The 27,506-nt window shown below is 33.8% G+C and overlaps 1 protein-coding gene and 1 long non-coding RNA gene across 4 annotated transcripts in view; one reads left to right on the forward strand and one right to left on the reverse strand.

The window, feature by feature from the left end:
* LOC105219379 (protein Shroom) overlaps positions 1-26,119 on the forward strand; it is a 242,275-nt gene extending 216,156 nt beyond the window's left edge. For all 3 annotated transcript variants that reach the window (XM_054233875.1, XM_054233874.1, XM_054233873.1), the window contains 3 exons: positions 22,179-24,000; positions 24,064-24,333; positions 24,487-26,119. In XM_054233875.1, coding sequence (XP_054089850.1) covers positions 22,179-24,000; positions 24,064-24,333; positions 24,487-24,750 — 2,356 coding nt within the window. In that variant the 3' untranslated portion in view covers positions 24,751-26,119. The remainder of the gene's footprint in view (positions 1-22,178; positions 24,001-24,063; positions 24,334-24,486) is intronic.
* The window catches only part of LOC128922653 (uncharacterized), a 267,064-nt gene that overhangs the window by 239,209 nt on the left and 349 nt on the right, over positions 1-27,506 (reverse strand). The window lies entirely within an intron of this gene.

Genomic DNA, 27,506 nt, shown 5'->3' on the forward strand with positions numbered 1-27,506 from the left:
ATATTAATTTATTTCAAAATAATAATTTTTGGAATAGAGTTGCCATATGCAAACAAAATTAAACTGAAAATGTTACAAAAAATCTGCCAAACGATTGATCTCCGAGGAAATATGCGAGAATTCATTAATTTAAACATATTTAAAAATAGGGTTGCCACATATTTCAATTAAAAAAATCCACTCCTTCAGAAAAAATTATTTCCGAGAGCTCAATTTTTAAGCTTAAATTTTGAGAAGGAAAATAGTTACTAATTTTTTTTCAGCAGAAATTGCTGGAGCCATAATTTATATACAATAAACACAGTTACATTCTAATCTGAGCGACTGCTGTTATTCTAATTTTCCGCAGCTTTCTTCATTAAGAAATAAAATTGATGAATACCATAAACGCTTTACTAAGCTTTATACACCATCTGCACACACATAAAATACAGTGTCTAAAGTGTTCGTCTGCAATTAACGGTAATAAATGCCTAAAGTCATAATGCAATAACTAACACAAGATGGTTGAAAAGCAATAATAAAAACAAGAAAAATATGAAAGAATTAAAAAAAGTAGAAAATGTGGAAACAAGTTATGTAGATGCAACAAAAAACAGAAATTTTTTAGACATACATGCATACATATATACAAACATAGATACAAAGAGCTAATATTCAAGTATGTTTGTATGTATATAGCCAACTGACTGCAAGAAAACTGTAGCATAAGTGTATGGTGGACAATTAATTATTTCAATAATTGGTTAGTGTAAGAGGCACTCAGCAACAATGTTTATATACATAGCTGTGGCTCTTAAAATGTTTATAAATGTTTTGTAGCTGGAAATGGTGCTTAAAGAGCGCATAAAAAGCAACAAAAATAAAAACATAAAAATTAAAAAAATAAAACTGACCTTTATATATATATGTATGTATGTATGTCTGTAGACATCTACCGATATGTATGTATGTAAGCATGTGCTTACGGCCATAACAAGTTCGAGTACAAATTAAAGCGACGCCAGTAATCGTTTGCCATTATGCTGTTCACCTTAGCAAAAATGCAAAAAATAAATACAAAAATTACCAAACAGCAACAACAAAAACAACAGCAGTAACAACAATTAAAAAATTAAAAATGTTAACAAACATGTTTTAGTTTTGGACAACAATAAGGGCGGATGTTGCACGTTGCTATGGACTGCGACATATTTGCATGCAAACGTACATACTTATACCCGTATATATGTATATCAATTATTGCCTTTTTCGGCCCGCATTGGAATTCCGCTATACAACTCGCCCATGGCTAAAATGTAAACAAACTGCCATAACATAACAATGTTGCATGCAACATACTCACATGTATACATGCAGGTTGCTCGCTTAACACACCGCAAGTGGTTGGCCACTTAAGTTGTCTTATCGAGCGTAAAAATCGCAAAAGCAATAAAGAGCAGGAAGAAAATTGTTGCGCGGAATGTAAGAATTGCGCGATGGAGTGTGGAGAGAATTGTTAGTCAAGTGAAATGGGCGCGCGCACACAAAAAACTTTTTGTATATAAAAAAGGGAAAATAAAGAAAAAAGAGGGAAAATAACTGACGTTTAGCGCGCAAAAAAAAGGGTCGCATTCAGATTACATTAATTGTGGGGTGTTGCAAGTGCGCTGTGCGTGCCACAGGCTGCATGCGTACGCACATTTCATACATATAAGTGCGTGTATATAATTATTATTAAATATTTTAGCAATAAACTACGTTCTTTGCATGTGCGAGGGCTTGGCCATGTTCAAGCTTGTAGAACGATAAGAAATTCGGAGCAAATTGTTATGGGCGTGTCGGGTGTTATTTTCATAAATTGCAAGCTCTGGTGTATGCTGTTGTAGTGAAAGTTTTAGAATTTTTTGGTGAAATTTTGATATTTTATTTTAATTTTTGATATGACTACTGCATTGTTGATTTAATATAGGTAAAAACGAGAAAAAATTGTTTAAACGAATTTTCAAAAAAAAAAAAATTAATAGGAAAATAGATTTCAAAATTGAAAATCTGAAATGAATATATTTTCCTGTAATTTACGCTAAGTTTTCTAAGTTACATTATGTAACGTTACGTTAAGTTATTTTACGTTAAGTTGTATTACGTTACGTTACGTAAATTTTATTATTTTAACTAATTTTTAACAAAGAAAAAGAATTGCAACTTCAAAAAATGCTAAACGTTAAGTTATGTTACGTTACGTTAAGTTATGTTACGTTACGTTAAGTTATGTTATGTTACGTTACATTAAGTTTTTTTATTTGAACTATTTTTTTTTTAATATAAAAATTGCATCATTCAACAACAATTCAATGCGAAAGCACCAATTTCATTGCAAATATAAAATCATAGTGCTTTCTGCCAGCAACATGCACTTAGAAATTATGAAAGAAAAAATCACACGCAGAACAATAATTGTTATGTGTTGTTATTGGCGCAATAAAGTGAAATTACGGTAATTTCAACACATTAACTCAGTGGCTAGCTGGCGGCAGTTTTTATCGCACTCGCAGTCGTACATGCATCTCGTACACACCAGCAACACTTGAGGAGGACAATAAAGAAAGATTGAAATAAAAAATAAAAATCTCAAACAACAAAGCAAATCATAGCCGCAAGAAGTCTTTTAAAAGCTTAAGTGCACTTAGCAGCCGTTTTATTGTTGTAACGCAATGAGAGTGGCTGGTGTGCGCGCAGAAATTATATACATACGGACATATGCAGTAGATGCTAGGATCATGTTGCTAGCATTTTTGCTATCAAGTTCTACTTTTTTTTAAATTTTTTTTATAATTTTTTTTATTTTATTTTTTTTTTTAATTTTTCCCAGATTTTTTATAATTTTTATTGCTTGCATCGGCAACACCATTTCATATCAGACATTGTCTCCTCTCTTTTAATTGTCTGTCTACCATTCAATTACTACATTCTGCATACAAAGTAACTGAGTAAAGTTGAGATTTGTGTAGAAACACTCCAAAAAACAAAACAAAATAAAATCACGATCTAACGGTAAATCGGTTTTTATGGCTGCTGTGCGAAGCTTTTTAATTGCTTCGAACCGCGTTCTATTGCATTGTTCTTTGGTTTATTTCGTAATTGTGGCCGCAATAATGAACCATTAACACTAAATTGCCGCTTCGCACTGAAGCTAGAAGCTTGCTTACATAAATACGAAAAGGTATAAGAAAACCATAAATAAATAAAAGGAAAACATAGCAGTGAATGAATGTAAGAGAAGAAACACTCGAAACACTTATGTATATACATTTGTATGTAAATTCTTTAATGAAACAATTAATGATGTAGCTCATTTGAAAGCTTACGAAAATTTAATTACAAATATCTCTATATAGTACATACAGTATAGAAGTATTTTGAGCAATTTTCGTAGGAACAAATTTTATAATTCAAAAACATTAACAGTTGAGTGGAAAATAGCTTTTTAGAGCTCAACTTAGCTGCATTAGATTGTTCTTTTCCAACAATTAAGTTTCGCCGAATTTGTACTTCAATTAGTTAATCATTGAAGTAACGGTAAATTAAATTTTAAATAACAAGTTGTATAATTTCATAAATTTTTTTGTAGACCTCAAAATTTTGATGTGAATTATTTGCGATTTTTCATAGACTATTTTGCAGCAGAATCTGGCATTGAAGTTTTAGAACGTCTAAATTAGTAATTAATTGTTAAATTCTTGGTAATCCTTTCTAATAATTACTTCAAAATGTTCTTAAAACGTTTTTAAGTACGAGTTATATATGAAAAAAGAGTTTCAAGTACGTTCAAAGTGCGACATAAACTCGAGTTTAAGATTTTGTGTTTAGTAAATACCGTCAAATATTTCAATTAAGGTGTTTGATAAACTCCGAGTTTAACACTTTTAATTTAAATTATTTCAAATAATTTCCAATACAAAATTCTATCTACTTAAGACCCAATGAAGATGATTTTAATCGTTATTTTTGTGTGTCAAACTCGGTGTTTAATAATAACTTATAAATTAGTGTTTTTAGTATGTTCACAGTACGTCATAAACTCGTTTTTTATTTACGTAAGATTTTCAAGTTTTTAAAATGAAAAGTTTATTAAACTCTGAGTTTTTCAAACTCGGTTTTTGAGAATCAAGTACAATCTTGAAAGAAAGTAAAGTTAAATAAAAGCGAGTTAATGGAAAACAACAACATTAAATACAACATGAGTTTATACTATTTTCGGTTTCTTCAAACTCGAGTTTAAGCTTATGAGTTTATGAAAAACTTTACGAGTTATGATGAGTAGAGATCAAACACTCGACAATAATTTATATTTTTGGTCGTAAAAATTCAGTAATTCCACCAAAATTTCCAAAATTGAGTTAAAGTTATTTAACAACAGTTAGCGCGACTTCTCCAAGAAGGAAGCTATATCCTATCTCGAAAGTGTGGAGTTTTACGACATTTACTTAAAAAATATGTTTAAAGTGAGCTAAAAGAAAAGAAATCAGTTTTTGAGAGTAGTGTTTAATGTTAAACACCAAAATTTATAATAAACTCGAGTTTAAGAATTTTTTAAATTATTATAAAAATATAAATGTGGTATAAGAATATGCTTTTTTTATAAATTTTCTAAAAAAAAATATTAACATTTTTATGTTTTCAATTTTATTGAGTTAAATAAAATAAATTTGCTTTTAGGTTAACTCTGCTAAATTTTATTTTTAATTATAAAAGGAATTTCGATAATTATTTTTTCGAAAATTTTAATGCATGGTTTCCATCACCATTTTGCAGCTGCAACACAAAAGATTCTAAATTAACGATTAGTCATGAACATAAGTCTTAAAATCGTTGTTGCATACATATAAAAATCAATAAATAATTAAAAGAGAAGGCGTGCAGCCAAACTCATTGAAACTCGTATCGAATCGAGTATGTGTGTGTGGAAACAGTTGTCTAATGCATTATTACAAAATAATATTACAATGAAATCGGCTGCGTCTAATTGATATGTGGCATGCAGCAAGTGCATAGCGACCCAGCAATTGGTGGACTATTAATGTATGATTGTATGTATGTATATATGTATGTAGGTATGTTAGTATTCAATTCAGTATCCTTAGCTAAGAATCAACATTAAAAGCATTCGCCCAACAATCAGCGGCATGCAAGACGAATTATCAATGTAATGAGGGGGATTGACGATCGGCCAAGTGGTGAATGGTGCGCGGTGACTGAGCACTTATTGAATGACTTTTAGAATTGTATTAAACTGTATGCGGCGAGGCATTTTTGTTGTTTTGTATTACAAAACAAACAAATGCATTGGCGTAGGCATAAATTAATAACAGCTTTGAAGAAAAAAATTTTAATTGAAATCACAAATGAAAGTGAATTGGCACATTCAAGGCAGGACGGAAGGAAGGAAGGCGGAGGTGTGTAAATGGTAAAAAACAGAAGCAATGCAGGCAAATTGATAAATCAATCAGCATGAGAATATAAATAGAATTGAAATGGAGTTGAACAAGACGGAGGGTAATACTATTTATGTGAGTGCGTGTGTGTGGATTCACATTTTTACGTCACTAACTCTATGAATATGCTTGGCAAACTTGTTGCGCGTGAACTCTAATGCCGCCTGTGGCCCTCAAAGACACTTGAACAACGTGCCACATACCACAAAAGCAACAACAACAATAAGTGCACCGGTTTTCAGCATGTTGTTAGACTGGCAGTGGTCACATTATTCATTTTTTTTTTCTTTTTTTACACTTCCATAAGCACTAACTGCATTTTTTATGCAGCATAACTCACAAACTCCGTCACTTAATGCGGCGCGTTGACAAAAAGCAGCTACAGCTGAACCCGTAATAACAGCAATATATTGTTTTATATTTTTTATTATATATTTTTTAAATATTTTTTCTTGTTGCTTTTTTTCTTCACATTTTCACTTTTACTATCACCGAAAACCAGTCGGCATAACAAAAGCAACAACACAACAGAGCGCGTAATACACACGCGCCAAAAAGGCCAGCGACACATGCGGCGACAAGCCAAGTGATTTAAGCGTGAGCTTTAGCTGATTCACCAGCAGATGAGCAACAGCTGCTGGGAGAGACCGTTACAAATATAACCAAAAAACAAAAACAATAAATAAATATAAAACTTGAAAGGTGATTTTCATAAAACGGTAGCCAAAAAATCGAAAAAAACAACAAAAAAAAACCGATCAATTCAACACTTCAATAATAAATAGTTATATGAGAGGAGGGAGGTGAGGGTGAGAATAGTGGCATGTATTGACCACTAAACCAGATTGGTGGTCAATGAGCGACGGCATAAGCCAACGACATGCGATTGAACGCAATAAAATTTGTGGTCTGCCCGGAGGGGGCATGACATGGGTGTGTGTGTGTCAGGGGGAGTGCAGTGGCAGTGGCGGCATTGCTGAGTAGTAGTTGTGGCGCCACCTTGTCGTTGCTGCGTGTCTAAATGGCGCGTAAATTGTGAATTTATAGGCAAAAAGTCACCAAAGCACCGGCGGTGAGTGGTATTGGATGGCGAAAGCACAAGTGCAAGCGCACTCTCGTACTTCGTAGGTGATGGGACTGCGGGGCGGTCGACTTGTTGCCATTGGTATGCATGAAAGAAATGCGCACGACTGCAAAGTTACGACTTGACTATTTCCAATTCATATTTATTGCTTTGCATTTATATTTAGTTTTGCATATTTGTTGTTGTTGTTGCTGCCATTGCAACTTGCCGCAATTTAATACTCAAGCAAATGCCAATTGCGCAAAATTTATGAATAACGTATAGCGAGATAACGAAAAATGGCAATAATAAAATTTTAATGTGCAAAAGCAGTGTTGCATAATTCCAAGTTTTCTTTTTATTCGCACGTAATGAATGGAAAAATCGTGGAGTAGTGTTATGCAGTGAAAATAGTTGAGGTATGCAAAGCTGATAAGGAGAATAGTGCTGTTGAGCGAGAAAAGCATTTAGTAAAATCGAAAATTAAATGCAGAGTTTAGTTAATTTTATTCTAAATTAAAAAAAAAAAAAATTACCAGATTTTTAACTGAAACTGAATTTGAAATTATAAAAATAGCATTAAAGATACATAATGCACATAAAATATTAGATAATTCAGATAACAGTTATAACTGGAATCAAAATTTAAGCACAGTGGCAACCATGGTCATAATTATTTTTAGAAAAAAATTTCACAAATGTTTTAAATTGATTACTTCGAAGTAAAATATTCATATAAATAAAAACTCAAAATACTATTTTATTGTTTGACAGGTGGCAACCCTAATTAAAATTATTTTTATACACAAATTTTATATATAGTAATACGATTATCATAAATAAAAGTATATTGAAGGAATCTCTTAAAAATTTATATTGAAATATTAATATAAATGGCAACCCTAAAAAAGAATATGTATGTTTATCTTTAAAATAATTATGATCCCTTATAAATACTAAAATATATTAAATTAAATGATGTTACCTATATGGCAACTGACTATTAAAAAAAAAAATATTTTGCAGAATGGCAACCCTATGGCAAAACTTTCTATAAAAATCACTTATTTTTATTAGCATAACAAATTCTTATCTTTATTATTGCCATTAAGTTTGAACCACTTCTATAAGTATAAATTATTTAACAGTTCGGCAGATTAGATTTGATTAAGTTATGCCAAAAGAAAGATTTAGGTGAAAAGATTTAGATATAGCGGAATTTATGGGCGATTTGTGATTCCTGGTAATGATGTTCCAGTGTCAATGTGGGCTATTAAGGGTCAACTCAAGCTAGAAAATTTAGACTTCATAACGAAAGCTTAACAGTTTCTCGAAACGAATCTCATTTCAGCTCTCTAAGAGTACTGAGAGAGGGATATATTCATATATCACATTTGATGAATGAAAAAGAGAGATTGTGAACTTTGTAAATGAAGCTTAAAACCGTTTCGAAAAAAATAAAAAACTACACAGATTCGTAAAAGATTTTATGACCCGAAGGTCTTGAGACTATAGTCAAAAATCTGAAAAGAACAAAGATTAACAGATACCGAAAAGAAACTGTATTGATTTTTGATAAAGTCTTCAAAGAGCAGGTTTTCAATACCTCATCAACAACTTCAATCGCCTGGTCATCTTCAAAGGTTATTTTGATCTATTGAGTGCAATATATGATTGGTAAAGTAGTCTCAAGATTAAGTTAACCTTATTTGCTCTTTCTTTCCTTCACTAATCGTTTAGTGCATATTTTTTATGCTTGTCTATGTTTAACGAAGTTGGCTGCGCTTTCTGGAAAGCTTCAACAAAACAAGGAAAGCTTTTGTCTAAATGTCGGGAGGTTGAGATCGTCTAATAAATTGAATATTAGGTATTTTGTTTAAAAAGAAGAGAGGAAATTTTGGTTTGCTTTAAAAGTGAACACAAAACTCGAAGAATTCAACAATTCAGTGAATATTATTAATGAAGCAATCATAAATAACGAGGCCCCTTATCACAAATGCATTACATCCATAAGCATATGCTATGACGCCTCACTTCACTCATAACTTAATTAAAAAGCGCTCTGCAATAAATCAAGGAAATACAAGGTAATTACGCAAGAAATTAGACGCTTAAGGAAACAACAACAAGGAAGCCTCGACAATGAAAGCCTTTTTGGGTGTTAATACCGTAATTTTTACAACAAATATGTTTGCATAGTCCGTATACTCGTAGATACATATACAAAAGTATCTGCAACAATTTTCTCACCCCACTTTCGCACATTTTTTATATATTCAATAAAAAAGACAATAACAACACGCAGGCATACCGCGCTGACACTGGCATGCACACATACACCTAATAAGTCGTGCAAATTCTTTTAAGGCATAATTAGCAGCGTTCAAGCGTTGGAGAAAGAAATTACAAACAAAATCCACAAATAAAAAGACTAGCAACATATGTATCGCAACAAATATGTAGCGTGACAACATGCAGCCAGCTACAAGTCACTTTATTGCTGCTTGCACAGCAACAACAAACACCAAACAACTTGGACTTTAACTTAACTACAAGTTGTAAGACAAGTTTTTTGATTGATTTGTTTGTTGTTATTGTTGTTGTTGCGGCATGTGTTTGTTGCTTTGGACCGGCGTTTGTCACATTAAGTTGTTACAATTGCTGTTTAGCTGACAATGTTGGTGGCATTTTTGCTGTTATCAATTGGTTGGCTTGTTTTTTTATTGCAGTTGTTGTGTTTGGTGTCACTGTGAGTTTTTCTTTATTATTTTTGTTTTTTTTTTTTTTTTATGTTGCACTGCAAATTTGTTGCAAATGCATTTCCAGTTATTGTTTTTTTTTTGTTTTTGCATTTGTTTTTGCGCTCTATATTAATCTGTGGCAGCATTGATGAAATGTTGCAGATAGCAGACAGATAATCATCGGAAGTCATTAAGCTGAAAAAAATGTGTATTGAGGTTGAGAAAATCGCTAATAGCGCAACTAAATTACAAGCAAGCGCAGGCTTTGTTGTTGTTTTTTAATACTAACAGCAGGTTTGTGTAAATTTTATTATTGAATTGTGGTGAGAAAAATGGCAAATATGTGGTATGCAGCCAGTTGTTGGACAGCCAGAGTTGCCAGCTCTCAAAAAAATATCAAATTAATCGCAGAGAGACGTCTATTTGCTGAAAACTTGGTTATAAAAATTAAATAAATTTTGACCAAAACAACGTTTCCGACATTAAATTTTTTATTTTGCTTATCACATCTAATCGTTAACTCCAAATTTAAGATTCTTAGGTTTCATATTCTATAATAACTCATTCTTTGCTTTCTTGTTGCCTACCTTTTGGCGCATTCACATATATTAATTATAATAGTATTGTGCAGAAACCCAAATTTACAATAAAAATTTTAAACTACGATTTATAATTAATAAAAAAAGACAATGAAAAAATTTAAAAAAAATATTAAGATCTTAGCTCAAAACTATAAAACAAAGCACATAAGTCTCCTCCTATAAGTATGCTCAATTGGAGTACTATTGTATAATTTAATTCAATGAAAAACCTTTTACTAAAATAAATCAAAAGTATCACAAATACTATATATGTATATAACACTATTGAACACTATTCGACTATATGAAACCCATTGAACCTCTACTCAATCACTTCCGATACTCATTATAACACTACGTCAAATATTAGCATATATTTCTCTTTTATTTGTATTTTGCATTGACCTTTCTTTTTATTTTCTCTCTTTTTTTATCATTTTCTCCTTCTTTCAACCAAATCGCCGCATTCATGTGCCTAATGATGTAACGTCTAATCTTCGAATTTATGTCTGCGCATTAATTTGCATATGAAGGTGAGACGTTGAAAGGAATTCGTTGCCGTCTTTTGTTATTGGCTTTCTTTTTTATTTTATTTTTCTGCGCATTATGCATACCTTTCTTATTGGTTTTTATCACCCTTCACATTGGCTACTTTCATTGGCTTTGTTATTTTGCGACTTCCACTTGATTGGTATTTGATAAAGACGTTTTTTGGCAAATGATATTATGTATTAGCAATTTGCGTTCTATTGTCATTTAATTAGGTAATCTATTGTACGTGTGTAGACAATGAAAAAAAAATTGTTTACTAAGAAAAATTAGTTAACTAAATGGTACTTAATTTGCGAAAAGGTTTGATAATTTAAAATTGTGTAAAAATTGCCAAAAGAAGAGGGAAACGTTAAACTCTTGAATATAGTTTAAAATAACAATTTTTACACATTTCATTTCATTAAATAAAAAAATTTAAAAATACTAAAATGAAATGTATGGAATTCAGCTTATCTACCCCACTTATAGCATAGCACTCACACTCAAAAGCAACCACTGCAACCGTTATTTCCTGCACTGCTTGCATCATTCGCAAGTTTTATCGCCTAATTATTTGAGTTTAATAAAAATTAATGTGTCGGTGGTAAAATTTCAAGGTCATGCCTTTAGAAGTAAATCAAGCCAACAGAAGCTTTAAAGTCGTATATATTTTTGTATTTCAACTTTTTGATATAAAAATGTTTTTTTAGAAGTCATTTTTATTACTGTTTTAGAATATATGTTTGTGGTTACCACATTTGTCTAATTAACATATGCAGGTAGACGGCAAGAAAGCGTTATTTGACGCTACATTACTTGTTGGAGCGGCAATAAATGTTTCCGTTTTTTTAATAGAAATGGAATGACACATACCTCCATATTTGTATATATCTAAAGCAATGAATTGCGTCAAAACACATGTGAGGCATAAAATAAAATTAAAAAAAAAAAATAAACAGAAAAAAGAGAAAAAATTAGCTCCATAAAAAATATAATGAAATGCAGGTAGACTTTACTGGTTTTGATTTAAAAAAAAAAAAAATTATTTAAAAGCTGAAATAGGTTGCTTCGAAAAACTGTGAAAAAAACTTTATACAGTTTATCTCTACCATAACTTAAGCATTTAGCCACAGAAATGCTATTTTTGGTAACAATTTGACTTTAGCACCATCTGCCGGTTCATTTCTTGAAAACCTAATTATTTTACCCTGGCCAATATAATTCAATTATGAGTAAAATCGCGCTAATATATGCTAATATTTATGTAGTTTTTTTCATAATCCGGCCCTGACGCCAACTAGCGGTTATAAAAATCATAAGAATTTCGAATTTTCAGAAAGTTACACAGAACAAAAAATCGAAAATTCCAGTGATCCATAATCTCGGATATTTGTAAATACACACGCATTCAAGTACCGCCGTTAAGCATTGATGTATGTACATGATGCCCAGTGAGAAAATGAAAAAAAAAACAACAAACGCATGTTATATGTACTACAAACTCGCAACTTCCCATCCCCAAAACATCACCTGCATCTCACCTCTAATCGTAACATCATGCTGTCACGTTATTTGTTGTCATTGCCTCAAATAGTTGTTGTTGTTGCAAATGTAGCTGCTAGTTTTACGCGATTACTATCAGCAAACGCTTGTACGCTGTCAGCGGTATTGTTATTGTTGTTGTGCTAACTGGCAGTGAGCGTCATGTGATTTGTTAGCAGCGCACAGTGGACTCACCGCCGCAGCTGCAGACATTTGGCGATTCTCTTGTTCTTCTTGTCTTGTTGCATACTCGAAACAACTTCATTTGTACGAAATTTACAAACATTCGCATTTGTGGTTTGAATGCAAATTCCCGCTTGTGCTGGCATTTGTATGCATATAAACGCTTATGCATTTCGCAAATTTGTGTCTGTCGCATTAGAAATGCAACATTTGCAAACGCCTGTGTCTTTGTTAGTGGTATGTGGGTAGAGAGTAGGAAACACTTTGAGCTGCTTATCTGACGGATGCTATTGCTTAATTGTTTAAATATACATATGTGACTCGTTAGTTTTTGTGTTTGGTATTATTTTCTCCGTATTTGGAGTTTAGCTTATAAAGTTGCCATATTTGTAAAAATTCAAAAATATTCTTGTTCAAAATTATTTTGCTTCAGGAAACTTAATTTTATACTGTGTAATCAATTATTTTATTTTATTTTATTTTATTTTATTTTATTTTATTTTATTTTCTTTTATTTTATTTTATTTTATTTTATTTTATTTTATTTTATTTTATTTTATTTTATTTTATTTTATTTTATATAATTTAATTTTATTTAATTTTATTTAATTTAATTTAATTTAATTTAATTTAATTTAATTTAATTTAATTTAATTTAATTTATTTTAATTTTATTTTATATTATTTTATTTTATTTTATTTTATTTTATTTTATTTTATTTTATTTTATTTTATTTTATTTTATTTTATTTTATTTTATTTTATTTTATTTTATTTTATTTTATTTTATTTAATTTAATTTAATTTAATTTAATTTAATTTAATTTAATTTAATTTAATTTAATTTAATTTAATTTAATTTAATTTAATTTAATTTATTTTTATTTAATTTAATTTAATTTTATTTTATTTTATTTTATTTAATTTAATTTAATTTTATTTTATTTTATTTTATTTTATTTTATTTTATTTTATTTTATTTTATTTTATTTCATTTTATTTTATTTTATTTTATTTTATTATATTTATTATTATTATTTTTCTTTCTTTTTCGAAGCAAAAATGAATCAAAACAAAGAGATAAAACCCGACAAGGCTATTGTGCCTGTTAATTTACATATATATATCTACACATATTTCTATCACGCATAATTGCATTACTCGTAATCATGTCATTGACTCATTCCCACACTTAAATTTGACACAATTTCGACTACCAACAATTCGCACACACAATTACCCACCACAGCCACCATAAACAGAGCAAGCAATACTCGCAGGTTAAGTATACGCACTGCTGTACCATTGTCATCAGCTGCAGCGTAAAGTTTGATTGTTAGTCAGTTGCAGCGCATTTATTGCGCTTTAGCTTAGCTTAATGTTTTCAATAAATGTTAACATTCACAACGCACGACAACAAAAAACAACAACAACTATTACAAAAAGCAAATTGCAACAATCTGATTAAATCAAATTGTAACACACAAGCAAAAATACGTAGCATTTATAATCGGTTCAATTTGTTGCGGCAGCGCAACTAAATGGCAATTTACTGTTGTTATTTTTTTTTTGTGAATTTATTTATTCAGTTGTTTTTCATTTTATTTTAGTTTTTCGATTTTTTTTATTATTTTTTGTTGAATTTTATGTTCCCTTTTTCGCTTCTTGCACGCCCAATTTACAATTTAATTGGTACAACAAAAAACTTTTAATTTTTCGTTGCATAGTCAATTGGTTTGTTAGCTCTATTGTACAGCTACTTAACGGTATATTTCTATGAGCGGCACAATTGTTGGCCATGAAATGCGCACAGATTTTCACTGAAAGACATGCATGGAAGTTAATCTTAAAATCTATTAGCCGTTAGTTATTTTTACGCACAATTTACGGATTTTTAATATTAAAAAAAAATTATAAAATTTAAAAAAAAGTTAAAATTAAAAAAAATATATATTTATGTGACCTGGTCTACGGAAAGGGGGCTTAGGTGTCAAAAAATCAATTTTTCACTTTTTAGTTGATTCGGATGGAAGATGAGAGTTGTTTATTTTTAACTAGTTTTCGCACGTTACCTCCATTTCCGTAGACCAAGTCACATATATGTATTAAATTCTCATTCCTTTAATTTATCATATTTCTTAAACTCTTTATTGGCTAATGAATCTATTTAATTAATTTTTTTTTGTTTCTTAAATTTTTTAGAAAAATGTTGCCAACGATAATTATTTCTTATAAATACAAATAAAATAAATTTTGAGGTTAATATGCTTGCTTTCCAAAGGATTATCCACCAAAACTCGCACTAACTAAATTATTTATTATATCATTTTAAATTTTTTCTGTATAGAGTTGCCATTTATTTTTTTTAATTATGAAATTCTAAATTATGTTGCGGCAATAATTTGAAAACAGCAATAAAAGTTGCAAGGAAATATATATGAATATGAGTTGTAATCTGATAGAGTTGCGAACATGGATTTTTTTCAATTTCAAAATAATTTGAAAATAAATTTCTTTATTATTGTTTAATACAATATTGTAGCTCAATTAAGCAATATAAAATTTAGAATCGCATATTTTTGCTGAAAAAAAATTTAAAAAGAGTTGCCCACATTTTTAAATAATTTTAACTTAAATATTAAGTAAATATTTTTATTAGATCTGATTATACATCCACTAGTTTCAATACTACCTCAACCAAAAACCTTGAAAATTAAAATTTCCAATTAATATTCGAAATGTCTTAAAAAACTAAAACTTTTTGTTTTTAAAGAGTTGCCACATTTAATTTTTATCACATAGTTAAAAAGAATAGCCTTTTATCTTCTACAAATTCTATTGAAAAATTGAGAGAAAAATCTATAGTTCTCTACAAATATTTGTAAAGCTCACACATTCCCACATAGAGTTGCCACCAAATATCATAATTATGCTAAAATTCACACATTATCAAGAAATTTCTTTTTATGCTCACAGCGAGCATCAAAATTAGTAGTCACCAAAGCAAACACTTTCATTTTCAACACAAAACCACGCAATATTTGGAAGAGAAAGAAGCGAGAAACCAATGCAAAAACCTTGTAAACCGCGACTGAAGAAACTATGCATGTGGCAACAAAGCGCTCTTGCCGCGTGCAAAGCATAATTAATGTGTTAGTAGATCAAATATTATGTTACACGGCTGGCAATTAGTTATTATTGCGATTGAGGCGCCGCAACGCGTTTACCACAGTTATTGATAGTATTTATTTGCCACAAGTGAAGAAGTGAATGAATGTGAATAAATTTTTGGTTTGCTTGAATTTCATGCGGTATTTGGTATGCGATATGTTGAACACACCAAAGCTAACCGCCTGCCACCACCTAGATGCAATTGTAAGTGCGGCAAGCAGGGAGACAGACGTACAAATTTGCGTGTGGCAAACGCACGACGCATACAAAATGCGCTTGCGGTGGAGATTGTTGTATACCGTTGGTGGCGCATGCGCAAATGTAGTTCAATGTGCTACCACCGCTGCCGCCGCCAAACCGCTGTAAAGCGAAATTTGTAAGGCTTTCTTTTATCATTTGTATATGAATATTTACTTTCCTTGCCGCCAGCCAGCCAAGGCAATTGAACTTGACTTTCATGACACGCGACCGGCGGTAGAGAGAGCGAAAGAGTGGCGACCGGTGTGGTGGTGTTGAGGGAGTTGGGGGCAACCGCTTGCTGTGGCAGATGGTATCGATAACGATTGTGTAGCGTGTTGTATGCTGATTGCTTATTGCCACTGCGTTACGCAGCAGCGGCAGTCAGACCAGCAGCGGATGAGCCGGTTATAAGTGGTAGCATTGCACTCACACCAATTTCTGAACGTTTTCAATTTCATTTTTAAATGCCGACCACTTGAATGTGGCAGAAAGTGAAATTGCATGCAGTGGCAAGAAAATAATTTGCAATTTTTCAACATAGCCTGTCCATGCAAGAATTCTTGAGGTTTCTTGAGGTGAACTTTAGACAGTGAACTGAAGGGGAGAAATTCAATAAGAGTTTTGCCACGGCTCAAAATATGCAAATAAAGTATTTCCGTTCTCGAATATGAAAGCAAATATGAATATTTACCACGGAATGTGGCAAGTTGCAGTGCAATGCCAAGGTCGTTCCCAGCACTGTCTGAGGCCAGCCGTCTCAAACCGCAGCTGTCGCTGAGAAACACATTAATAAGAACCAATGTGGCAGCAACGGAAATGCAAAATATACGTGCCACAATGCTGGTGGCAAGTGCATTGCTGACCGTTGCTAACTTAAGGGTCCGCTTAGGAAGCAATAAGGGACACTCCACAAGTTGGCTTTACGGACCACAGTCGCTAAAGTATCAGTGAGTAAAAATAATATTGCAACTGCAAGCGAAAATCTCACAAAGAACAGCAAACAAAGGATTACAAAGAAAAGCGTTGTCATGAAAGAAGCCTCAGGCAAACTTTCAACATGCTGCAGCTTGCTTCGTGCACATTTATTTCATGCCCAATATTTGCAATCAGCATACTCGCTAGATAAACTGCGCTTCATGGTACGTGAAATTGCAACAAATGTGGCAAGAACAATGCAATGCAATAGCAATAGCAATAAAGCAAACAATAGCATATAAAAGCAATAACAATAACAATAAAAGTATATACAAATATAAATTAAGTTGAGCGGAATTGATTTGAATTGAATTGCATTGTGCTCAAAGTTGCAACAAAACTGCGGCGGCAGCTGTGGATTAAAAATGGAAAAAGAGGTATGAAAATGAAAACGAAGACGATTTGTGAGTAGTATGGAAGAAGAAGAAGAATAAATAAATAAAAAAGTGAACGCTTGTGACTAAAAGCGACAGCGATGAGCAAGTAAATGAAACTCCCCAAGCTGGGGAGCCTAGTAGAAGAAATTGAAATTGAATGAAATTGAGTATTGAAACCCCAAATACCAGGCTTACCACACTACGGTCAAAGGCTCAACGTAAAAGAGAGAGAAATAAAGAGAGTATAATAAATGAGAGAAATAGCGGGACGTAAAGCGAGAAAGTGAGAAAGGTTTATGAATAACTTCAAAAGTTTACGAAAATCCGACCTCGAGAATAAATATTATTGATCATAATAAATATTCGAAAGTCTCCAAATAACGTCTGACCGAAACGTCACCGAAAACTCATACAAAGACAAGATTAGAGAGGCGCTCTCTCAATTGATACCAAATACACTAAGGAACGCTTCTGAAAGATCTTTTGTACGGAACTGTTTAAACCCTAGATATCCTGAGATCAATGATTAGAAGCGTAGTTCACTTTTGGATACTTGGAAGAACACTCTTCGAAAGTTAAAGAGGCGTTCTCTCACTTGAAGCTCAGAACACTAGAGATTGGTTTGCAGAGAACTTTTGTACGGAATTTCGTCGACCCTAGTGCTTTCGAGATCAGTAAAAGGGAGTCTGTTTCACTTTTTTAGTACTTTGAAGCACAATTTTCGAAGAAACTAATGAAAGACCTTCTTATCAATATATTTCAGAGATCATTCTACTTCCCAAAGCTTGAATCTAACTAACATTTAAAAGTTTTTTCAACCTTCCCCTTGGTTCTTCTTAGCTAAGCTTTAAGCAATTTCACATTTGAAAACTGTTTTCAACCTTTCGAATATTTGTGATCTGAAAAAACTGCAGACTCGCTAAATTCTCTGTTGGGTATAACAACAACTGCTGCTGTTACCACAAAGCGCATCTGTTGCAATCCACCAATGGGTTGACACACCGCAAACAGATGTGCACACAGCACGCGAAGCTACTGCGAAGTTGTTGCACATACAAAATGTAAGCTGCTGCCCTGCAGTGTCTTCTTTACATTTGTGACAGTAGTAATATTGTTGTTGCGCAGCGAAGTGAAGATGGCTTAAAAAGCGAGATGTGCGCAAAGATGAAGATGACTGCGGAAGCAAGAAATAAATAAACCGCAAACAATACAAAAGCAACAACAGTAACCGCAATGTTGATACTTAACAATAATTACAACAAAAGCGCAAAAGCGATTTATAAAGTGAATAAAATAAGAAAAGAGAGAACCAGTCGTGGATTTTAGTGACAACAGCTACATACATACAAAAACAATAATAATAAAAGCTAATGTGGTAATTTATTTTGTCAGCTACTGCATTCGCCGATTGCCGCAACAACAACAATAGTGGTTGTTTTATATTTTCATTAAATTCGTTTGTTGGTTTCTTGAGGGCTAATCGGGTTTTATGGATTTGTGGTTGTAGCATGACTTTTGCGACTTGCGGTCGTTTTAACGGCAGCCAATGTAGATAAGCCGACGCGCATGCGCTTTGACGCTTTTCTTGCAATTTTTCAGTAATTCTTTTTTTAGTGATTTAGAAATGAGAAAGCTGAAGTTAGAAACGATCGCAGAGTTTATTGTTGATTAAGTGGAGAAGATATGGAGGAGTATGGATAAGGGATATAGGAAACCTCATAACATATAGCTAAGAGGTTAAGGATGATCTCTAGCATGATTCCTGAAGAGGTTTCTAATGAAATCTAACCTTGAATTTGACATTTACAGTTCATTCCTTGCGAAAAATACAAGGATCCCTTAGGATGATCCTTAGTTTGATTCCTAAAGAGGTCTCTTTATTCATTCTAATGAAGTCTAACCTTATGAAACACTTACTTTCAACAACAAACCCTAACAATATACCTAAATGACTCTTATATATTAGGTTGCACGATGTTTTATGCAATAAAATTACTTCTTTAAACTTTCTTCACCACCACCAAGGGATATAAAAATTTTATGCGCTTAATAAAAACAACATATTACTGCCCAATAACCATTATCCACTCCTTTTATGCCTGCAAGTAACGGTTATTACCGCATTAATGTGTTGCACGAACAACGCTAGCATCGATCAATTGCCAACTACCTTAGCCGGTCGTATTTATCCAGAGGCTCTGAGGAAATTGTCATTTGGCCACCAACGCAATGAATATCCAGTGAGTACGGAAGAAAGCATGAAGCTTCCTGCCACGCCGCAAGCAACCAAAAACATTAATTAGTCACACAAAACCACCGACAAATCAACCCATAAGGCGGTAATCGAAGCAGTGCCGCCAGTCAAAAAATCATTAAGCGCACCGTCTAAAAATCGGTAAAGCTCATCACTGTTGTAATATTTGGCACGATCGCACACTTACATACATACGTATAGTTGACGTTGCCACATCAAATATATGTTGATATGAGCCTCCTGCCTTCACGCCAGCCATTGCTACATGACGACGGTTCAGGAAGTCATGTCCACAATGTATTCGTTAATGACAAGGAGCGGTTGCGGTTGTGGCTGGGGCTGCGACTACAGCTGTGACCGCAAGCAATTCACTCCCAACAATTGGAAGTGTACAAAGTAATAACAAGTAAGAAAAAAATAAATAATGAAACCAAATCATGGACGCTCCTAATCAATGTACAAACAGAAATTTGTTGCACAAATATTGCTACCAACAACAACAAAAGAATTTAAAAAGACAACAATAAAGGCGGCTCCACCATCTACATCTACGCTATAAACACACAAGCCACCTCCAGTCTGCCAACAACCAACTCCTCGAGTTCCAATGACGAAACAAGAGCGTAACGAAAAATTTGCATATACTTTCTGACAGCAGAAACTCAGCGCAATAGTGACGACAACACTCCAGCCAACGGCTTTGTGAAACGCCTGTTTGCAAAATCTACCAAACACTGCCTTAACGAATCGTGATCGCTGGCTGGCTGTTAATGGCGCGTTTGACCCGTTCTGTGACCTCAAAAGTGACATTTCACTGGCACGATGTGGAGGCTGGCGACTATTATGACAAGCTTAGATCACAGGCGGTGGCGACATATCGGCAACAAAACGCCATAAAACGTGAGCCACACTTCAACACATTTACCATTTGCACCGAAAAATGCAAATTCATGCGCCAAAACCCACAGTTGTGGTTTCTGGGTTTCAAGTACCACACATAAACTGCGTACCACAAATAAACAAGAAAATGCGCGTTACTTTGTGTCATACATGTTGCGGTGCTTTATGGTCATGTCAATGTCGTTGCAAGCACCACTTTACCGGTTCGTGAAAACGCAGCGTCATTTTTTTCTTTTTATTAATTAAATTGTGAGTCGACACATAGCTTCCGCTATGCGTATGTAATCCAGCTACCAAACCACATTTTTCGCATATTTTCGTGCACACTGCGGCCACACGATAAGCAACGCCTTCACAACATCCCGAACCCAAACGAAAAAAAGAAAATTAAAAATAAAAGCAAATTAATCAAATAACAACGGCAATCAAGTCAGCTGCTTTTGCGCGGAGGCCATCTGGTGTCAACCATCAAGATTGCAACTTGATCTGCGCCAACGCATCAATTTCCTTCTTCTTCTTCTTCCAGCGATCCATCTTGACACGAAGCGGCAATTTGTTGTGAATTATTGCGCGATTTTAATTTAATTACTTGTGTCGGTGGTGTAAAAGGGTATGAACACTTCACTCTGTAGTAATTACTAGTTGACAGTTTGTTTTTTCCTTGTTGACAGCTTGTGTCAGCCATTGGGTATTCATAATATTTCTTATGAAATCATCAGCGAGGAATCTCACTTCATTAGGCTGTGAGTAGTAAGTGATCTATAATACAAGTCCCGGAACTGTTGCTAAAGTTTCCCGTTAATTTTTAATTGCATGTTGACACGATAGGCTTCTTTGTGAATACTGGTACTTGGTCAACACAGAAGGGTAACATGCTTTCTGCAGCTTTAGAGTAACTTGTCTGTATGTTACAGGGCTTTGTTCCGCAGTTCTTCTTCTCTTTTTTTCTTCAGTAGGTGATCACATAAATCATAACAAAGAACATGATCGGTGATCGTTAGTAACCTGAGAGCTCAGTTATCTATCTTTGTACTCTGTAATATATAATTCTATTGGTTTTCTATGAACTTTATAGTTCGGGAACTCTACTCCCTCACGTTTTTAATAAAAATACCGTTATTATTTATCAGAAATGTTATGATCAGTGATCAAGAGTCACCCTAGAACCGAGTTATTCAACTTTCTGCTCCTAAATGTATGCTTCTTTTAATTTACTATCAAAAATAATAGTCTGGGAACTCCTCCAACAGAGTTTTATTATAAATACCGTTATTATTTATTAGAAATGACATCATCAGTGATCAAAAGTCACCCAAGAACTGTGTTTTCCACCTTTCTGCTTCGGAATGTAGGCTTCTATTTATTTTCTTTGAACTTCAAAGCCTGGGAACTCTACTCCTACTCGTTTTTAATAGAAACCCCGTTATTCCTAACTAACCAAAAATTCCACAACAAAAAATTGTGTGCTTTATTTCATTTATTAGCTTTTGTTGACGTCTAAAAACCGCAAATTGATTGTCTAATCCGTTGTGATGCAGGGCTTCCGTGTTTTCTGTTAGGCCAAAGCATTCAATGCAGTGAATTGCAGATGTTTAAACAACTAACTAAACAACATACACAGTACACCAAATACGGTCAATGGGTACTAGACACGCATCACATGCCTACACTTGGACAACGGTACGGGAGCGTGTGAATACAAGCAATTTATGAATGCCCAAAGACTAGGTTAGCGAACAAACCAACAGCCAGTAAGCCAATAAAGTAAAGCAATCAACTGTGTGTTTCTGCTAGTTGCACGCTTACGAGCGTGTACCGCACGACCTTTTTTGGCGCGTACCACTCAAGCCAACTGAGCAAACACTGCAAAACTGCAAACCATTAACTAACGCTAAACAACGCTTGCCACTTTTCACCGCCGCCCACTGCATAACAAAGTATTAAAGCAAGAAAAATAAAAATTAATATAAATAAAAATGTCAATTTGACATCAATACGATGGAGATAGCTTAGACCAGTTGCATACCATGCATAACTAAAATATATTACATGAATTACATACATATATATACACCTCTTAATTTATACTCCACGCACATTCTAATAACTTATTTTAACTTGTTCTTCTTCTTCTCCTACTCCACAGATGCAATTCGAAGGCCTCGTACTTGCCACGCCAGAGTCTCGAGAAGCTGAACAACTTAGATCCGGATCATGGCAGTTATAAGCTCACGCTCACCTCAAATGAGGATTTGGTGGCGAATACAAAACCCGCCGCCTACGATATACTCAATACACATAATGGTAAAATGCCAAATAATTTGCCAGATGTTCTGCCATTGGGCGCGAAGTTACAGCCACAGCCTGCATCTCCCACATCCGCCAATGCTTCGCCATTACGCTATGGTTCCAACAATAACTTGAATACAACACAGACTGTGCCACAACAACAACAGCAGCAGCAGCAACCACAACCGATGTCTCCTAATTGCTATCCCGCATATCCTCCCACACAGCACCGTTACTCTACGCCAGCTATGAACACTTACAATAGCAACAATATTGGCAACACTACTGCCGGCAAGGCAACTAATTACAGTCGATCTCAGTCATACGAAGTACATAATAACTCGCAACACAGTGGTAATCTCTATCATCATCCCAGTCACGCTAGCAATAGTCCCACAAAATTCATGTCACAATCCACAATGGATTTGAAGCGTACACAACAACTGGAGCCGACGCTCGAAGAGACCACCGCCGCCTTGCTCAACGAAAGTGGCACAGTGTTGTCGCCTGCACAATCGGAAAGCAGTCTGAGTAGCCCATGTAAACGTCAGCTGCCATCGCTGTCCATGAAACCGCTCTCGAGCCTTGGCAACTCCAGTGATAGTGGCAGTGGCAGCACGAGTGGCAGTGAGGGACGCATATTCCGTGCCGAAGTGGTCACAGCTACGCTTTCGACGTCACCTATTGCGCCTGTCAAGTCCGTTATACGTAAGGATTCACTACGCGAGAACATCGAAAAGATAACACAGCTGCAGTCGAAATTGATGTCGGCACATCAGTCGGAAACCAGTTTGATAGGCATTTATGGCTCGAAGACAGCGCTTAATACGACAGCGACATCTGCGCCCACTACACCCACAACGAAAACCGAGAATACACACGCACAATTGACAGATGACAGTACCGCTGGCAAGCAGGCGAGTGATAGTAGTATCGAGCTGGCGCTAGAACAAACCCGTGGGGAGGAGCATAATTCCACAGAGCATATTGAAAATAACACGGTGGACTCCGGCAGTCCACAACCGCCTAAATCGCCTACAAATACAGTTTCTACGCCAACCTCGCCAACCGCAAACGCTACGCTACCTCAACCAGCCACAATCGTCGCCAGCACAAATACCACAACTGACGAGCTCACAGCAACACAAACGGCAGAGTTGAACAGCAGCACGGATAGCTTAAAACTCATACAACGCAGTGAGATCGTACTACGCGTGAACCCAGCCACCACAGAGGCAGCTTCACAAACCGAGGATGATCTGAGCGCCGCCAACAATGATGCGGACGAAAACACACGACTCACAGAACAACCGCAAACCAAGGAGGATACACAACAACAGCGCATAACATTGCAGCCACGTCAACGGCATCCGATTGAGATCGATTGCGAAGAAATGTCACAAGAATTGGCTACACTCTTAGCGACCAACGAGAAGTTGGTTGCAATCTTAGCGCCACCCACACACAAATCACCCACAGACTATGTTAGCAATCTATATAATCCCAATGTGCCATTGCGACCGGCCAAACGTGATGTAGGCACTTCAACGCTGCTGCGCATGAAAGGACATGATGCACAGGAAAAGGTCACAGTTGAATTACAATATGCCGAAGTGGAAGTACTCTTGACCAACGGTGATAGCGAGTCGGAGACTAGCGATCTGCTGAAGAAGAAAGTGGTAAGTCTGCAGTCTATATAATTAAGTTAAAGTAGAATTGTAATTTTTTTATTTCTCTTTTAGGATGAACTTATGAAACAGTTAAATCGTAAAATACGCATACTAAATAAGGAACAAACGACGCTCAAGGCGGAAGCCGAACTCAACGACGAGTTGGGCAATAGTCTAGTCGGCAAGCTAACGGACAAAGTGCGTCCCATCGAAGCAACTAAATGTCGCACCTATATCGATGATGTCGGTCAAATAACCAGTCTGCTGCTGTCACTCTCCGAACGTTTGGCGCGCATAGAAAATAGTCTGAGCACCGTTTCAGCGGAGAATAACGCCGAAAAGGTAAGCAAGAGACTAAAGTATTACTTTTAACGATATCACCATCGCTTTAAAGCCGTGATTTGAGCTTTCGGTATACTTCATTTATTTTTTTTATTGTGAAATATTCTTTATTGTTAAGTCATCTTTATTAATTCGTATTTTTCTTCATTTCAGAAATCACTTGAGTTAAAGCGCGATCGTCTACTCGATCAGTTAGCCGAAGCGAAGCGTTTGAAAGAGGACATAGATCGACGTGGTAGCAGCGTGGTTGGCATAGTCGAGAAAACACTCAACGCCGATGAGTTTGCCGATTTCGACTATTTCATCAATATGAAGGCGAAGCTAATAGCTGATACACGTGATGTAGCCGACAAGATCAAATGTGGTGAAGAACAGCTGAATGCGCTCAGTGAAGCGCTCATACAAAGTGATTGTTAAAGTAGTTCTAAATAAGGCGTTTCAAATGAAACTATATTTGTTTTTGTTGAAGTGTTGCAAAGAAGAAATGATCGAGAATAGCGCAACTGCAGCTCAGGTCCTATAGAAATGACTTTTAAGATAGCTATATGTGTATGTAATTAGGGTATGTTGGCTGAGTAAGCGGATTTTCCATGCCTTCAACAGCGACAAGTTGAAAGCTTAGTGTGAGAATCGTTAGGAGAATGAAGGACAAATGACGAGCGCAATTGAACTGAGCCGGCTTTCATCGAAGTCTAGTTTGATCATTGTAGTAGTAGTAGTAGTAGAGCAGCGAAAAGCCCAAACAGATTTGGCTTCACTCGCAATTTAGTTTCTTTTGTATAAGAGTAGAGCCTGTAAATTGTAAAGATTTGTGTATGAAACGCCGCAAACAAGGTGCTACGCTTTAAATAAATTGTATACACTTATGCATGTAAAATTTAGTTGCTAGTACTTAGTATTGTATTAATTATGGCATTGGAAAAGAATTGTTAGAACACAAAGCGAACTTATACGCCTTGAAAAAGGCGAAACAAATGTATTTTAGAAAGCATTAGCAATGCAATATGGCATGCTTTCGGAATGCAATAACTATTTAAAAAAACATTTACTTTAATTGGTAGAATTTATAATACACACACACACACACTTAATTGTATAATATGTGATTTAAAAATACGATTTTATGTTAATTAGTCCTTATCACTATGAGAATCTTAACAAAGCAAGCAACACGCATACGCCAGGTTTTTCGAAGTGAAGTCCCCTTTGTGCGCTAGCTTAACTCAAAAGCGATGTGACAACGAAAAATTGCTTGATCAAAGGTAAAAATCATAACTAGAAACTGCGTGCATTGAAATTGTGTGTAAAGCAAGGAAGATAGAAGATTCGCAATTCATTTCTCAAGTGTCTGTAGCATAACTGCGTCCTATTTTAGATTTGTCTTAGCTTAAGTTAATATTGCACTTGCATTGGAGCAAAACTGTACTATAAATAAATTTTAATAAAACTCAAACTATAGCTCCACAGTTAAAATATGGCAATTAAACAATATTATACATACAAACATACATACAATATATATATAATATAAGAAAACATAAGAAATGTAAATGTTATTAATGAAATGAAAGAGAGCCGCAAAAAAGAAAGGAATTCAAGAGAAATTTGCATGAAAAAAATTCTATTACCCACATGTACATATACATATTTGCATGTAATGATTTGTGTACTTATGTCACGGCAATTGTAATGGGTTTGTGAAGTCTTTTTTGCAAATTGCGCCACTTTAATTTTATGTATGCTTATAATAAGAATTACAAATAAAGAAATACTTCAAAAATTAAAATTTTGAATATATATTTTATGGAAATAAAATGGCGAAGGTGAGTATTTGAGGTTGGGATTCGTATATATACATACATATAAAAATTTCTTTCCTGAATTTTAGTTATTTTCAATTCACTAATAATTTGTGAAAGTTTCTTTGCTTTAACTGACTGACTGACTATATAGAATCTAGTCAATATCAAAACTCATAAAGTGCAAACATTAGAAATCTCCTATTTTACAATTAGTTTTTTGTTTTTGTTTTTTGTTTGATTATAATCGATTATAATCTATATAATCGATGAAAGATGTTCGTGTAAAAAGGACAGAGTAAATTTTTAAGAGAAAATGATAAATTGAAAACCTAATAAAATAAAATTACAGCAAAAACTGAAAATATTTTTTTTTAATTTCGACTTAAGTCGGCACAAAAAGACATAAAGAGGAGGATACATTTTTATGTGACAAATTTATTTATATTTTTATTAACATTAATTTAAACAAAATTTCCTAAGTAAAAAATATAAATAATAAACTATATAAATTATAAAAAAAACTCACCGTTAAATATAAAGATGTGTACGTTCCAACAGGATGGAGCTGTCATATTTGTAAAAAAAATATTCTTGAACAACTTTTAATTTTGTAAAAGAAAATTAATTTTATATTGCGCAATTATAGACATTACATAAAAATAATTTTGATTTAAATTGTATGAATTATAGGAAAGAATTTGTTTTAATACAAAATTAATTTAATTTAATTCAAGGTGAGTATTTGAGGTGAGAATTTGTATATTTACATACATTTTCTGACAGTATTGAGACATGACGACATAATATGGAACATTTTTAATTCACTAATATTTTATAAGACTTAGCTTTAACTCCTCTGAGTATTAAAAATCCTCAAACCTCAAAACGCATAAACGCTAAAATACTAAATTATTTTTGTTTTTAAATAGTTTTATGTTCAATTTTAATCGATAATCGATTTTAATCCCATAAAGAGGATGATACATTTTTATATGACCAATTTATTTATATTCTATTTAACAAACATAAATTTAAACAAAATTTTCTAAGTACAAAATACAGTAGTTTTACGAAATAACGAATATTCGTTTTAACGAAAACCGCTTATAACGAACAAGCAAATTTGTTACATTGAGTACCTTAAATAACGAACATCGGAGATTTGTAAGTACTCGGTTTAACGAGCAACATGAAGAAGACATATGCAGAAAGAGAAAAAAATCAAAACACTTCGAACCAGAAATAAAAATAAAACTTGAAAAAATTCAAAATAAATCTGCAAATTTAAAAAAAAATGATGAATTTTATAAAAAAAAAAAGCTTAAAATTCTTGATCAGCACCAAATAGAAGTATGTGTGTCAGAACTGGTC

Source organism: Zeugodacus cucurbitae, chromosome 6 (assembly GCF_028554725.1).
Source record: "Zeugodacus cucurbitae isolate PBARC_wt_2022May chromosome 6, idZeuCucr1.2, whole genome shotgun sequence".
In the NCBI taxonomy this organism is placed as follows: Eukaryota; Metazoa; Arthropoda; class Insecta; order Diptera; family Tephritidae; genus Zeugodacus; species Zeugodacus cucurbitae.